Source organism: Bos mutus, chromosome 5 (assembly GCF_027580195.1).
Source record: "Bos mutus isolate GX-2022 chromosome 5, NWIPB_WYAK_1.1, whole genome shotgun sequence".
Classification (NCBI taxonomy): Eukaryota; Metazoa; Chordata; class Mammalia; order Artiodactyla; family Bovidae; genus Bos; species Bos mutus.
In genome coordinates, this window is record NC_091621.1 from 41,740,913 (window position 1) to 41,756,006 (window position 15,094).

The 15,094-nt window shown below is 52.2% G+C and overlaps 1 protein-coding gene across 3 annotated transcripts; it reads right to left on the reverse strand.

Moving 5' to 3' along the window:
- Nucleotides 1-2,078: 2,078 nt before the first annotated feature.
- LMBR1L (limb development membrane protein 1 like) lies at nucleotides 2,079-14,638 on the reverse strand. 3 transcript variants are annotated; one of them, XM_005896388.3, is made up of 17 exons: nucleotides 14,234-14,638; nucleotides 11,598-11,682; nucleotides 10,554-10,587; nucleotides 9,393-9,532; nucleotides 9,103-9,206; nucleotides 8,090-8,216; nucleotides 7,511-7,579; nucleotides 7,309-7,373; nucleotides 6,939-7,011; nucleotides 6,764-6,847; nucleotides 6,590-6,666; nucleotides 5,555-5,632; nucleotides 5,330-5,403; nucleotides 5,004-5,094; nucleotides 4,809-4,875; nucleotides 2,826-2,987; nucleotides 2,079-2,663 (listed from the first exon to the last, which is right to left on the reverse strand). In XM_005896388.3, exons 1-17 carry the CDS (start codon nucleotides 14,303-14,305, stop codon nucleotides 2,596-2,598), a joined length of 1,470 nt encoding a protein of 489 aa, XP_005896450.1. In that variant the 5' UTR covers nucleotides 14,306-14,638; the 3' UTR covers nucleotides 2,079-2,595. The 3 variants fall into 3 exon arrangements, with proteins under 3 accessions (XP_005896450.1, XP_070226812.1, XP_070226811.1); XM_070370711.1 differs by having other exon boundaries at nucleotides 14,411-14,541; XM_070370710.1 differs by lacking the exons at nucleotides 10,554-10,587; nucleotides 11,598-11,682; nucleotides 14,234-14,638 and adding an exon at nucleotides 9,677-9,874.
- Between the last annotated feature and the right edge of the window lie 456 nt (nucleotides 14,639-15,094).

Sequence of the window (15,094 nt, forward strand, 5' to 3'; positions counted from 1 at the left end):
ACGCCGGCTCCGCCTTAAGTGGCCCCTGGCCCCGCCCCCCGCCCTTCTCCCAGGACCGTCCCGCCCCCTCCCACCGGGGCGGGGGCTCTAGCCGGCCACCACTGGTCCACTTCATTTCCATCCCGGAAGCCAGGCAGGCACCTGCCTCGGAAATTCTAGCAGCTTTAATCCTTGGCTGCCTGGATAAGCATCCTTCTACCTCTAAGTTTATGCGTGGCACCAAACCATCCTCCTCTGATACTTGAATTAGATCTTTGCTCTCCCCAAGCCTACCCTGATAGCGCGTCCCGTCTAGGAGGTATGGGATCCAATTTCTGCCCAAGGCCAATAAAGCCCTTTGGGCACACAACTCCTTTCTCTGTGTCCTCCCCCAGCCTCCCCACTTCCATCTCTCCTCCTTAGCAGTAACTAGGACTGGAAGGGATGGGTACCAGAGAACCCTTTCCCTGGTAGCTTTGTAGTCTTCTGCTAGGAGCTTCCTCAGAATCAGGAACAGATCTTCATAGTGATAGTCTGGTTCAGGACTTCAAACTTTTGTCCCCTCTCTTATCCTTGCCGGATACCCAGTTTGTGGATTGGAAACTGCTGGAGGACCTGTTCAGCAGGTACTTAAAAGTCATAGTCTCTAACAGACTGATGATCACTTCCCTTTACCTTCCATCAGGGCATCTTATTAGGGCTTCCCTGGTGGCTCAGATGGTAAAGAATCTGCCTGCAATGCAGGAGACCCAGGTTCAATTCCTGGGTTGGGAAGATCCCCTGGAGAAGGGAATGGCTACCCACTCTAGTATTCTTGCCTGGAGAATTCCACTGATAGAGGAGCTGGGCAGGCTACAGTCCATGGGGTTGCAAAGAGTCAGAAACGACTGAGCGACTAACATACACACACACACACATGGCATCTCTATCTTTTTCCTTCTCCAAACCTTCTGGAGCTCTGCTTCTAGCCACTCAGGTCTCTCTCATGTCAAAGGCTTTGAAGTTGCAACACTTCACCCATTGATCTACTGTCATTTAGAAGTCTTTCTCTAAGAAGCCTTCCTTAATGTACTGACACTGGACCTCTGTTTCCTTGAGAATGAGAAATTAACCACCATTTATCGCAGTATGGTATTAAAATTATGTCACCCTTATCAGGAGGCTTCCCAGGTGGCACTAGTGGTAAAGAACCTGCCTGCCAATGCAGGAGACCTAAGAGACGCGGGTTCAATCCCTGGGTCAAGAAGATCCCCTGGAGAAGGGAATGGCACCCACTCCAGTATATTTGCCTGGAGAATCCCATGGACAGTCCATACGGTTGCAAAGAGTGACTGAAGCAACTTAGCATGCATGTACATAAACACGCACCCTTACTAGACAAAGCAATTCCTAAATACAAACTTAGCTGAGTGCCTGGCCTATAGTAGGTGTTCAGCCTACTATATCTGTGTATCTGTGGCAACTACATTCTTTTTTTGGATCCCATACTCACTCAGCTCCTGGCTAGTATTCACAGTAACCTGTGTACCTTAGAAAAAAGCAGCCCTTCCTCAAGTCATTGGCTTGCCATTTGCAAAAAAATAGTTGTAGTAACCATGCATACAGTGACTAAGAGGTGAATGGTGCCCCTGGAAGCTGTGCAATGTATAATCTGCATAACCATGAGCAGAAACATTGTCCCTACCCCCAATATAGCAGGAGGGCTTGCAGAATATTCAAGGCACCGATAGCCTCTGGAAATACAGAGTTAGGCTCTTTTCAGAGGTAGGAATCACAAACCTTTGTCAGGCAGCCCCTTCTTTTACCTCTTCCTATGCTGATGCCCATTTACCCCCAATAACCAAGGCACCCAAGAAATAAGGCTTGGGTGTAAGGAAAAGTCAGGTGACCAGCCAGGTTTTAGCAAGGCCAAGGGAGGAGGAGCTTCCCACTGCCTGATTGTATGGCCTAACACCAGACCCAAGTCCCCAGAATGCAGATAGAGAAGAGGGAAAGGATGGTGGGAAGGACCCCTCTATTTCCCTCTGTAGACTCAGGACTGGTGGGAGCAAAGCTGTTCAGACAGACAGACAGGACCTTTAAAAAAATACCAAAGAAAACCCTGGTATCAACTTTATTGCTGATGGTTGTGGCCTCTTCCTCCCTATGCCCTCGTCTCTCCAGCGGTCCACAGCCCCTCCAGGATAGCACAGTGCTTAGGCTCTGCTGGGCCAGAGGCAAGGGAAGACAATCTGCCTCCCAAGTTGGCCACTGGCTCTGACCCTCCCCTGCCCCCACCCCACCCTATTGCACATCAAATCATGTAAACATGGCTAAGGGCATGGCCCTGAACAGCAGTGAGGCAGATTGACGTGTGTAAACAGATTTGAGACCAGGAGCCAGACCCAGTCTTCAGCCCCACCCCATGCTGGGGCCCACAGTTAAATCTGCAGAAGCAAGGGGGCCTGGTCCCAAACTCTGGCTCAGATTATGCAGCAGTGCAGAAGGCTCAGCTCCCCTCTGCCACCCACCCTCTCAGATTCCAGGTCCTGAGGGTCACCCACCCCTGGGCGCCTCTCCAGGCCTGGGCAGCAGATGGCAGTGTCCAGTTTTCTCCCTCCCACCCCCAGCTGAAGGTCACTGGTGCTGGGTCTTCTTAGACACCCGGGGGAAACCAGAGACAGGCAACGGTAGTCTGTCCAGCCCTGGGGAAGAGGCAGGGGATAGTCAGAAGCAGGGTTTAGGTCAGTCCTCAGAAGCCACAGAATGGGTGGTGAGTATGCCATCTCCCCTGCTTGGGATGACCACTGTTCCAGACAGTTCCATCTTACAACCACCCCACCAGCCTCTCCCTGACACCCTCTCACCAAAGGCCCGGATCAGCTCTGCCCGCACAGCTGCCGTGAAGGTCTTCACCAGACAGAGAGTGGTGAGGCCCGCAAAGGCTGCATTGTAGAGGAACACGATGTAGAAGTTGCCCAGCCAGTTGAAGCGTCCAAAGTCACCCAGCAGGTCAAAGCGAGTGAGCCCTGAAGTACAAAGGCCAGGATGGGAGGTAGGCTCCCCAATCCTTCCCTGGCTCAGAGCCGAGCTTTCTGCTGCCTCCTGGTGGCCACATCTCAACACTGCAACGGATAGGTTGGCTTCTACACATTAGTTGTTCCTACATCCCAACTTGTCTCAGGGACAGTTCAGGGCAGTTGAAGCAAGTATCAGCTGCTAGGCTTGCTCCAACTTCCCTTCCAGAGTCTGGCATCCTCTCCTGGAGTGTGTATGTGTGTGTGTATGTGTCTATGTGTGTTGGGGTTGGGGGATCCCCTCTGGCTCCACGTGTCCCAAGGAGCTCCCTGGGCCTGCTACTTGTTCCTGGGCCAGAAACCTCAAGCTGGTCACCAAGTGTTCTTTTTCAGTAGACAGAGCAGTGTGGCAGCTGAGAAACTGGGCTCTTATTGTGGCTGCTTTGGTTCATATCTGAACTCCACCTCATCTAACTGTGATCTGAAGCAACTTCCTTAAACGTCTGTGCCTCAGTTTCTTCAACTATAAAGTAGGGAATTAAAAAAAAAAAAAGTAGACAAAATAATGGGACTGTGAGAATTAAATGAGACAACACACATGAGGAACCATATGTGCCAGGTGCTATTCCAACACTTACTGAGCCCCTAACAATAATAATATAATTATCATAAATTAATATTCTTGAGCCCCTCCCCTACTTAAAAAAATATTCCTACCAGCTTCCAACCTAAAAGGAACTAACTGCTGGACACACAGGCCAAGTATCCTAAATCCCAAGGCATAAAGTAGAAATGGTAGAGTAGAGAGAATATAAACTTAAAAACCAAATAGAACTGATTTAAATACTAAATAAGGCTTCCCTGGTGGCTCAGACAGTAAGGAATCTGCCTGCAGTGTAGGAGACCTGTGTTTGATTCCTGGGTCAGGAAGATCCCCTGGAGAAGGAAAAGGCTACACACTGCAGTATTCTTGCCTGGAGAATCCTATGGACGGAGGAGCCTGGCAAGATACAGTCCATAGGGTTGCAGAGAGTCCAACACGACTGATAATGTACAATAGATGGACGATAATGGTGGGAGAGGTGGGGAGCCTATGCAACTCCCCGACTACCTTGGGGTGAACACTTTTACCAGGTAATGCTCAAAAGTGTAACTAGTTTACCCCGAAGTAGTAGGGGAGTCGCATAGGTTCCCCTTCTTCCCCATCATCATCTAGATCCTAGCTCTAAAGATGGGAGGAGAATTGAGCTTAACATTTGATGCCCAGTGTGCAGAAAAAGCACTGGACGGGGGCTCAGGGTAGAGAGGTTCTGGCCTGACTCGGCCTTGCCTCAAGCTAGCTGTGTAACTCTGGGTAAATCAAGTAGCTGTCCTGTTTCTCATCTCTAAAATGAGAATGTTGGGACTTCTCTGGTGGTCCAGTGGTTAAGACTCAATACTTCCACTGCAGGGGGCATTGGCTCAATCCCTGGTTGGGGAACTAAGATCCCACATGCCCTATGGGTGCAGACAAAAGAAAAAAAAAATGTTTATCAGATGATCCCCCAAAGAAAGATTTTGGGGAAAGTGGTATTTCTTCACTGAAAAAATGGAAATAAATAAGAGAGGCCATGGGATGTAGCAAATGGAAAAAAATATGAGCTTTGAAGCAACACTACTCTGAAGCCCAGCACAGCACTTTATAGAGCCTCTGTTACTCCATCTGTATAATGAAAGTAATACCTCCTCATAGGTTTGTTGTGGGAATCAGAGACAGCAAGAATATAAGGGGTCTGCCTAGTACCATTAGCTACTCAAAACAAGCCACTTTGTTTACCTCCTTTTGCTACTTACCCAGGGTTCGAGAGAAGACAGGAAGTGCTGAGCTTAGAACCAGGAGACAGACACAGTTCCCAATTATCTGGGTGGGAGTGAGGAAAGGGGAGGTCAGGGTCACAGAGCTGCCAGCACTGAGTGCCCAGGTACGCCCCCAGGATGCTTCCTCCACTCCCGTCTGGCAGGTTCCCGGCTACCCGCATCATGGCCTACCTGCGTCATGGCCGTGTCATGCCATCTGGGCCGCAGTCCCCGGAAGAGTGGAGAGCTGTAGAAGCCCACAACTGAGGAGACCATCAGGTAACTGCCACTGGGTTAGGGAAGAACTGGCCCACTCCCAAGGATCAATGCCTTGTCTCAAAGGGGATGGCCCTCTCTTCCTCCAGCCCTCCTTTTGAATCAACTGTTTTTCTTCTTTCTGAACCTCGGGCTGGCCAAGTCTTGCCCACTTCCCCCTCACTCCCACTGTAGCTCTGCCCAAAGCCCCAGAGGAGACGGGTTTGAAGAAGAAAAGCAATGGTGGATTTCCAGAAGGATACAAGATAAGGACGACCTGAATGACAGCACCAAAGGAGCCCAGCTTGGAGAAGGAGACCTGGCCCAGGGAGGCACCCTGAGGGACAAAGAGGTGTCACTGTGCAGCACTCCCCATAGTCATCACCACCACCAGCGCCCGGCCTCCCCTCTGGCCTCACCTTCTGCCCCCTCACCCAGCCTTGCTTAGGCCCTCCCCAAAAAGATGTGGTGGGTGGGCAGCCTGGTACCTGCATGCCCCGGGGCATGGCAGCCTCGTCAATGAGCAGCTCCAGGATGTGGATGGCCACAATCAGCACAGACAGGCCCTGTGGGAGGCAAGGTCATGGACTCCCACCCCTGTCTGAGCCCACAAATGTATCCAATGAGTTGAGAATGTTAAGAGCAGACTCTCTGGTCCATCATTTTCAGTTTTCAGTTAGATGTGTGGGACCTCCCAAAGGTTAATGCTAGCAACAGAGCACCTTTGAGAGTACCTTATATCGAACTTACAGGTACAGATGCAAAAAGCCCAAATAGTTTTATTTGTTTGGGGTGTTTTTGGACGTGCCACACAGCTCATGGGATATTAGTTCCCCCAACCAGGGATCGAACCCATGCCCTCTTCAGTGGAAGTGCAGGTTTAACCACTGGATTGCCAGGGAGGTCCTGTGCATGTGTGCGTGCTAAGTCACTTTAGTCGTGTCTGACTCTTTGTGACCTTATGGACTGTAGCCCACCAGGCTCCTCTGTCCACGGGGACTCTCCAGGCAAAAATACTGGAGTGGATTGTCATGCCCTCCTCTGGGGATCTTACTAACTCAAGGATCAAACCTGCATCTCTTATGTCTCCTGCATTGGCAGGCAGGTTCTTGACTACTAGCGCCACCTAAAGCTCCCAGGGAAGTCCCCAAAAGGCAAAAGAGAAAAATATACATCTTTCTTCAAACCAATAAGACTTATTTCCAAGTCCATGATGTAGCAAGTTGAGGGGATAGACTGGATTTTAACCTTTATTTTCATCCCAGAGCAAACCTGCATAATGGCTTAGGCCCTGTGTGACCTTGGGTAAATTCTTTTTTTTTTCCTCTTTTTGGGTAACTTTTTAAACTTCTGTTTCTTCATCTACAAAATGGGGACTGATGTGCTTCGCAAAAGTAGGTACTCGTTGAGAGGCAGCTACTATTATTGAAGGAGGTCCTTGCACCTCCTTCCTCCTCCCTGTGAAGGGCTAAAGTACTCAAGGTGCTACCGCTGCCCACCCCCACCAAGTCTGGTGTACGTACTGTCAGCACCAGCAAGCACAGCATGGCCAGGGGGTAGCCCAGGTTCCGCTGCCAGGCTGAAGCCTTCCGCCGCTTCTCTGTGCAGGAATGGGAAAGCAGTTTGCAAGGGCCTGAAAGGAGGAGCTTCTCTCCTTGGGGAAAGCCAGGCATCCCAATGCCTACCAACCCACATACCCAGCAGGACCCTCTGTGTCTGCAGAGCCAGGACCTGTCTGTGCAGCAGTTCCATGTCCAAGGGCAGCCAGCAGGAGGTGGGATCTGGGGGCAGAGATGATAGTGCTGTGTCCTAGTCCCGCCACCCCTGCCCAAGCCACGCCCATCATGCCAGCTGGGAAGGACTGTGTCTCACTACAAATCCTGCGGGTCAAAGCTGCTTCCTCAAAGGCTGAGCAGTGCAGCTGCTCCTCCAGGTCCTCCAAGAGCTGTGGGCGTCAGGAAAGGGAGGGATGGACTGTCAGAGGCTCCTTGATCACAAGAGCCCAAGAGCTCCCTGCTCACCTTAAGGATCCATTGTCCTTTTCCTTCCCCTCCCCTCATCATCACCCTGTGACTGGTGACCTTATCGAGTCCCTCCCAACTATCTTGTGCTCTGCTTGCCAGCAAAGGCTGTGGCCCTCTGCAAGGTATGAACAGAACAGCTGGACAGTGGCTTCATAGATAGGCCCCAGCTCTTCAGAAAGCTCCCCCGGCAGGGTCCAAGGACAAGGAGCACTACATACCCGGGGCTTGACCAGCAGCTTCCCAGTGACCGAGAACATGCGGGCGAGGCCCAGTGGGGTACACACTGTGGGGACAGGAGGCAGTCACCCGCCAGAGCCTTTTCTCCACCGCCTGCCCTGCCCGCCCCTGCATTCCGCCTTCTACAGGGGGTGCTCTGGCCCCGGGACCTTCCCCACCCGCTCCTGGGCTCTGGACACTCACCCAGGAGCAGCAGGACCCCAAGGAAGGAGATGCAGGAGTAGAGGTAGGGGAGGTAGTACTCCCAGAAGTCTGAAGATGAAAAAAAAAAGGACTGTCAGCCCAGCTCTCTCCTCCTGCTTACTCGGGGCTGACAGGCCCCAGAGACCAGGCAGGGGTGCGACACCGAAGTCTGTAGGGGCAAGCTAAGTCATGAAGATGAGGAAGACTGGCTAACAAGAGAGGGAGTGGCAGAGACTACAGCAAACTGCAGCTCCTCAGCCCTCTCTAAAGGGCACAGCCACTGTTTGGCCCAAGTCACCGGGGCCTAGTGTGGCCAGGTCCTCAACCTGCTTAAGCACAACCAGAAACCTGGATATCAGTGTGAAATCTCCCAATTTCAACAGACTCATATTTTTTTTAACTCATTGCATGAGCCCAGCGGAACACTTCCACAGGTTAGATGTGACCTGAAGCCCATCAGTTTTGAAACTTCAGTCTAAGGGAGGAGGTCCCAACTTCCGCCGTTTTAGAGGGATATATTGGTTCTAGACAGAGGAACGTGAGCCAGCTGAGGGGTGGGGAGGAAGCTGGTCTTCTCACCATAGAGGGACTCCCTGCTGGCCTTGTTGTTGTCCACAATGGCAGAGGCTACCCACACCATGCCCAGGACCAGCAGAGTGAGGAGCATCAGCATCACCACCGTCTCATAGACCCGGGCCAGGACACCCTGTGGGAGGAGGCAGTAGGTTTCGGGGGTGGGGATGGCAGTGTGGGAAACGAAGGAGACAGGGGAGATGGCAGCCTGGCTTGGGAACCAGAGAGGACTGGATTCAGGAGGCAGCAGAGGGTGTTTCCTTCTTATTCTGCTTAGTTACTCTGTCCTCCTACCCAGCAATCTGGGGCCATTCCCTCTACTGGATATTCTTCATTTGCAACCCCCCTTCCCAGACCCCTTCTCCATCCTTGTCTTGCCCTGGGAAGCTGACCCCCGAGGTCTGCATCACACAAGCTCTTTGCCCTCTTGGGACTTTCCCGGCAGTCCAGTGGTTAAGACTCTGAGCTTCCACTGCAAGGGGCATGGGTTCAATTCCTGGACTGGGAACTAAGATCCCACAAGACACTTAAAAAAAAAATCAAGCTCTGGTTTTCTGTTCATCTTGCCCAATGGAGAGGGCTGGCAGGAGAGTGGAAGGTAGGAAGAAAGAGAGGCCAGGGTGTTTTTTCTGTTTGGCACCTCTGACACTAACTCCTCTCTTGGGTGGCCACACCTCTTCAGCTTCAACTACCAGTGGGTTCTAGAAATTATTTCTTCCTTTGGCTCCCTCAGGTCGAGGATGGTAATGACTTCCTGTTGTCACTAGTGCCTCAAGCTCCTCAGTGCTGACTGCTGCTGCAGCTAAGTTGCTTCAGTCGTGTCCGACTCTGTGCGACCCCATAGACGGCAGCCCACCAGGCTCCCCCATCCCTGGGATTCTCCAGGCAAGAACACTGGAGTGGGTTGCCATTTCCTTCCTTTGCAAATAGTCTCTTCATTAAAAACTCTTCAGTTGAACCATCTCAGTGGAATACTGTTTCCAGTCTGCATTGATTGATTGATACGTTCCCCGACTCACCTTTCTGGAGCCAGCAAAGCCCTCAGACTCAGTGAAGAAGTATGCAAAGGGCATGAGGAAGATGAGGGACAAGTTGGAAAAGAGAAAAACAAGGTTCCAGAGGCCTAGTGCAAAAAAGGAAAAGCAGAGATGGTCATTAAGGGGGACGCCCCAACCCACTAAGGACTGACCATGTGACAAGGGAAAGTGGAAGGGATAGGGTGATCTATGACTGACTAGCCCCAGGCTGTGTCTGCCTGACCCGATCAGCTCCCGGTCCCCACCCTCAGCTGCAACCAGGATCAACGCACCATGGATGAGGGAGCCGTTGAGCCACTGGATGTAGTAGTTTCGAGGCAGTGAGAGCAGCACCTCATTGCTGATGATAGAGAAGGGCAGGAGCAGGACAGCGCCCAGGGCGACTGCCAGGGTGAAGGTGCACAGCTCAAGCCTGGGCAGAGAAGGGGTAGTGCCCCTGCTTAGCTCCGACATTCACTTCCCTGGGCCTAAGAAGCCCCATCCATCCCATGGGCACCTGTGACTCCTAGAACCAGCTGGAGCAATGACAGACCCAGGGAAAGAGCTGGCACTCTACCTGCTGCCTCATACCCCAGCCTTCACCTCCAGGGAAGCCTTGGCACACGGGATGGGCACATCTCAGGAATTCATGGGAACCTGGTCACCAGCCATGTCACTTGCCCAGACTGTCCCCAGGAATGCGGTCTTCCTGCAGTGTCTGTAGGGTGTGCCAGGCATGATGCCAAGATAATGGGCCTGACTTCTCTGCTCACCTCAGGGATGTGGATTTCTGAGCCTGGAGAGAGTAGGGTCACCCCATATGCATAAGGGCACTAAGGCAAAGGGAGACAAGGGGAGTTGAAACCCAGCTTCACAGCCAAGACCTGTGCACTAGATTGCATCAGCTCAAAAGAAGGGACACTTATCTAGTTGGTCCATGAGGGATGAGAGTGGGGGTTGCCTTTTAATTTGTTGTCTGTTGAACCACAGGAGTCATCTCTATATTTTTCTCTATAAGTGCTAGTAGATAATAATAGCCTACAGTTAGGGCCATTCTCTCAGAACCAAGCAAGCCCCACCCTTGGGGAACCCTTGGAACCCTTGGGGGTTCCACCTTCCCTATCCCCTGGCATTTCCATCAGTCTGCAACCCTACCCCACCCCTTCTCCAATGGCTGCTGGGAGGTGGAGCCAAGTTGGAGCTGCTTCTGGTGACTCAGGCCCCCAGCAGACAGCTCCTGGCCAAGAGGCTCCTTGAAGCTCCCAGCCAAACCAGGCGGACAGGAAGAGCAGCTTTTCCAAGAGTCCCCAGGATGGTGTAAAGCCGGAAAAAAGCAGAAATGGGGCGGAAGCAGAAATTGTTTCTGACATTTCACTCTCTCCCTGCTCCCAGGGCCTCACTAGATCCCAGCTTCCAAAGGCTACAAGTGCCGGCGTTGAGGCAGCAGTACTTACGCAATCTTGTTGACCGTGGCATCTTCTTCATCTACTACAAAAGACAGAGGCATGGGGAAGAGGCAGGTCATCAGTGGGCAGCTCTGGGAACGATCTGTGTCACACAGCGCCCTCCTGCTCCCTCTCTGTCCCCTGAAGAGGGGCCTGGGCCCACTGAGGCAGAGCTGGACAGGAGGCTCAGGAGAGCTCACACTATGAACCCCACAATCCACTCTGCCTGGGTGGCAGCTTAAAGATCAGTGGTCCCAGCGGGTGAGAGCATGAAATTCCCCCACTTCCCTCCTTCCCCAGATCTTCTCCACCATAGGTTCCTCTTTGTAAGCTGAAAATACAATAAATGACCAGTCTGTGAGCTTGGTTACATCAGTGGCAAGGTAGAGTGAAGGGAAATGGGGAGAGGGATTGGAAATCACAGAGAAAGTCCCCAGGGGAATCACGCTGAGGAGTAGCTGCCTCCTTGGCTGAGGGTGCATGAAGCCATCTGGAGGGGAGGAAAGGTTCCGGTCAGGACCGGACGATCTGGAGTTAGGAACTGGGACAAGTGCGTCCCCCTCAATCACAGAATGCCTACTGAAAGCCTTAATATGAATTCTCTGCAAAGAGAAAGGTCACCATCACCACTGGGGTGGGACCCAGTGGTCCGGGAGGCCTCTGGTCCTGGGTGTAGGAGCTCTAGGAGAGGACATGACAGGGCTTGTGCCCATGACAACATTCACCCTGCAGTTGCCCTGCTGAGGTTCACAGAGAGTTTTCACATTAGCCATCATATTTGGTCCACACAATAACAATGGACTGGGTAGAAATTGTTACGCTCATTTTATTTTGTAGAGAATGAAACTGAGGTCATAAAAGTTACATGACTGGCCCTCCTAGACTCTCCACTCTACCGCCTTGTCTCTGCCTGTGGAGGAAGGGAGACAGAAGCTCAAGAACAGACACCTCTACTTTCCCAGCAAGCAACACAGCCCTCTTCCCCTGAGGCTGGTGCCATAGCAACAGGAACACTGGCAGAGGGCAGGCAGGAGGGAGGGAAGTCACAGGTACCTGTGGTAAACTCAGCAGGCTTCTTGAAGTGGGTCAGGGCGATGTGGCAGAAGATGTAGAGAGTCGCAAACAGCAGTGTTGAGATCTGCGGCAGAAAGTGAGCAAGATGAAAAGCGCTAATCCCCAAACATTTCACAGCTCCAGCGGCCTCTCTGTTAATTCCATGGGGACACTTTCCCCAAACTAGACTCCATACATCCAGGGGTTCCATCTTTCTCCCCAGTACTTCCTTCTAATCAAGGCCTCAGGGACTGACCCATGCACTTGGGGACAGAGCACCATGTCCAGCTCTATGAGGGTTTTTTCCCCGGGAGAAAATAGTTTCAGCTGAACCCTGGTTGGTGCATGGGCAGAGAAGACTCCTAGAGATGCACATATCCACACATCTGAAAAAGGCCACAGAACCAGAGAGGATTTCTTCCTAGTACATAATTTGAGAAAAGCAAATTTGAGGGGAAGAAAGGGATGTCTTCATTGTGCTGGCACTTCACTCCCTCTCCCTCCACTCCCACCTTGATCTAAGCTCCAGGAGAGAATAAGTAGGAATCGTGTTCCTAGACCAACTCAGAACTTCTACTCTGTTTATTCAGGGGCCCTAAAAGATCAGGTCTGCTCTGGGCCAAACCAGAGTCTCTTTCATGCCCTGCCCATAATAGTAGGCTTTAATTGGGGTTCCACATCTATAAAGCTTCTAGAGCTGGAATCAAAACCTTTAAAAGCTATCAATCCATGGTCCCTACCTAAAGTAATTTCCAGCTCCCAGGGTAGGTCTCTCAGGGTCTGTCCCATGCCCCTCATGACTAGTCCTCCAATGGACAGTTATGGCAGGACTTGACCAGGTTATCCTACACATGCATACATTCCCACCCTACCCCAAGTAAGCTGCTATTGCCCAGGGGAGGAGCCACTGGTCACCTTGGCTCCACAATCAGGGTCAGAGAATCTTGAGATGCTATTGTGTTTGAAGTGGGCTAAGAAGGCAGGATCAGTCTCATAGGTGCTCCAGTCCCCAAGAGAAGCTGACCCTACAGGGAATCTGCATACAGCTATCTAAGCAAAGAGAGAAGACACAGACCCCAGGAGAAACATGGGTCTAGGACAAAATTGTAGCTTTTAACAATAGGGAAGTAGAGTAGAATGAGCCACTTGGATTTCAGCTCCAAGATTTTTACTGCCTAGTGCTCTGCCCTGGGCGGGCGTAATAAGCAGGAAGGCAGGAGGGCTCAAAAGGTCAGGCTGGAGTTCCATGCAGGTCCAGGAGAGGCTAGGTGATTCTCTAGAGCAGGGGACTGGAGCCACGTGTGAGATGTACTAGAAGCCCTCAGGATGCCCTTGACCAGCGCTGATGTCCTCAGCTAATGGGACTAAAGGATGGGACGACATCCAGGAGGCTGTTTCTCTCTCCAAGATCTCTTCCCTCCCTGTTCTCTAGGAAAGTGGGTCTCTGGCTCTCCACTGTCTCAAGGCCCGGGTATGACTCCAGGATATGCCCAACCCTGCCATGTGCAACCCCCCACTAAGAAACGTACAAGGAAAGCTTTCTGAAAGCAGATCTGGAGTTCCCACGCATGGACTGATAAACTCCCTACTTTTCAGTCCTCACAGATAAAGGCAGACCTAGTTATGCCTTGGCTCACTTTAGCCCTCCTCCAATCTGAAGCTGCCCAGGGCAGACTGGAGCCCAGTCTGAGAAAAATGAAGGACGACCCCTACAGTGGGTCCTCCACTCACTAACTTCTATTCTTCTAAACCTTTCCCTTTCCCTTTAGTATTTGGGGGTGAGGGCTACCCTGAGGCGCTCTGAGGAAGGAAAGGAGAAAGGAAAGATATGAGAGTTTAGAGCAGGTGCAAGAAAGATGCGATCCCCTAAGCTCCCCTGGGTGCCCCTGGCCCAGAAGTGAGGAGTCCCTAGCTGTGTGACAGTTTCAGCTGTTACTCTAGGTGGCAGTGAGCGAGTAAGGAAAGCAGCCAGAAGCCCTCCGTCGCACCGGGGACGACCCTTCAGAGGAAATCCTGAAAGGCTGCGAAGCTAGGAAACTCGGCTTGCAGGGTCTCTAACAAAACACCAATAAGGGCGAGGAAAAGAAGGGGACACTTTAGTTGTTCTCCATTTCTACACGGTAGAATCCACCCCAGGAAGAGTCCTTTCCTCCAAAGTGAGAAACCCCCCAAAGTTCCCGGTTCATCTCCCCTTCATCAAACATCATTTGGGTTTGAGAAGTCGTTGCAAACAAGCCTTCCCCAAGTTAAACCCATCCCTCTCCGACCATCTGACTGAAATCGGCAGGCTCAGTAGATTCCCAGACACGGGAAGACCCGCACTCCGATCACTGGCGCGCGGGGGGCGGGGGGGCGGACAGGAGGGAGGGCGGGGAGGGGAGGGGCGTGTAGAGGGGAGGAACGGAAACCGATCGGCTTTGTTTATCGCACAGCTACTCAGCTGGAGACGATCTAGGGATTCGCCAGCCCGAGCACTAGTCGGACCAGAGCTCTTGGTCGCTCGCCCCTGGACCAAACAGGGTCTGCCGGCGCTGTGCCCAGGGGGTCTCACTCCGATCTGGACGTTTCCCTCTCCCGCGACACCCGTGCTTCTCCCCAACTTGGTCCTACCCTTCCAGCCCGGATCCCGGACTCACAATGCACTCGCGGACCCGCTCGTGGAATAGCTGCTCTCGCACGGATAGCACTTCGTAGTCAGCTCCTTCCATACTCTGCTCAGCATGACTGGGGCTGGGGTGTCTCTGGGCCCGGGGAGGACCAGCGGCGATGAAACCGCCGCCGCCAAGCACCCGGACCCAGCGAAGGAGCCTTACCTTGCAGCCTGTGACGGAAACTCGGAGTAATCTGGGGCTCAGATTCTGTCGTCTGAGCGCCCCGCCCTTAAAGGGGCAGGCACCAGCTGGCCTCGTTTTAAAGGGCCCCGGTTCCCCTCTGCTTCCTCCCCTTTAAGGTCAGGCTTTCAGTATAGTTTCAACGCAAACACCCGCCAACAGGCAAGCTAAGGGGAAGCGTAGTCTTGGTTCTATTTTACTGGAGGCCGAGTGACGACACAACGGATGGGCGGGATAATTCTAGGGAGCGGAACTCATTGGCTTCTAGGGAGCTGCCGCTCTTCGCTAGAGGAACGCTGATAGGCTTGCCCCGTGGAAAGAGGCGGGATCTTTGGGGCCTACCGGTGCTCCTTCTAAAACTAAGCAACTGCCTTTTTCACCTCCCTTAGTTGATAAACGACCAGTATGACCTTGGCAAGATGAGCCATTTGAATCAGGCCAGCCAGGTGGGATGTGAGAGTACCATAGGGGTTCTGAAAGGTAGCGCTGCTCAGTAACCCAAGATCCATAGTAGCTTTTTCTGAAAGTGTTTTTGTTGGGGCGAGGAACCCTCAGCCGCCAAGAAATTTTCACTCAGTCACTTTTGTGGGAGCCCCTATGTGTGCTGGAACAAATAGCAAAGAAAACGGAATAGAAAACTACAGAAGTATCCACCCTAAGCTTTGT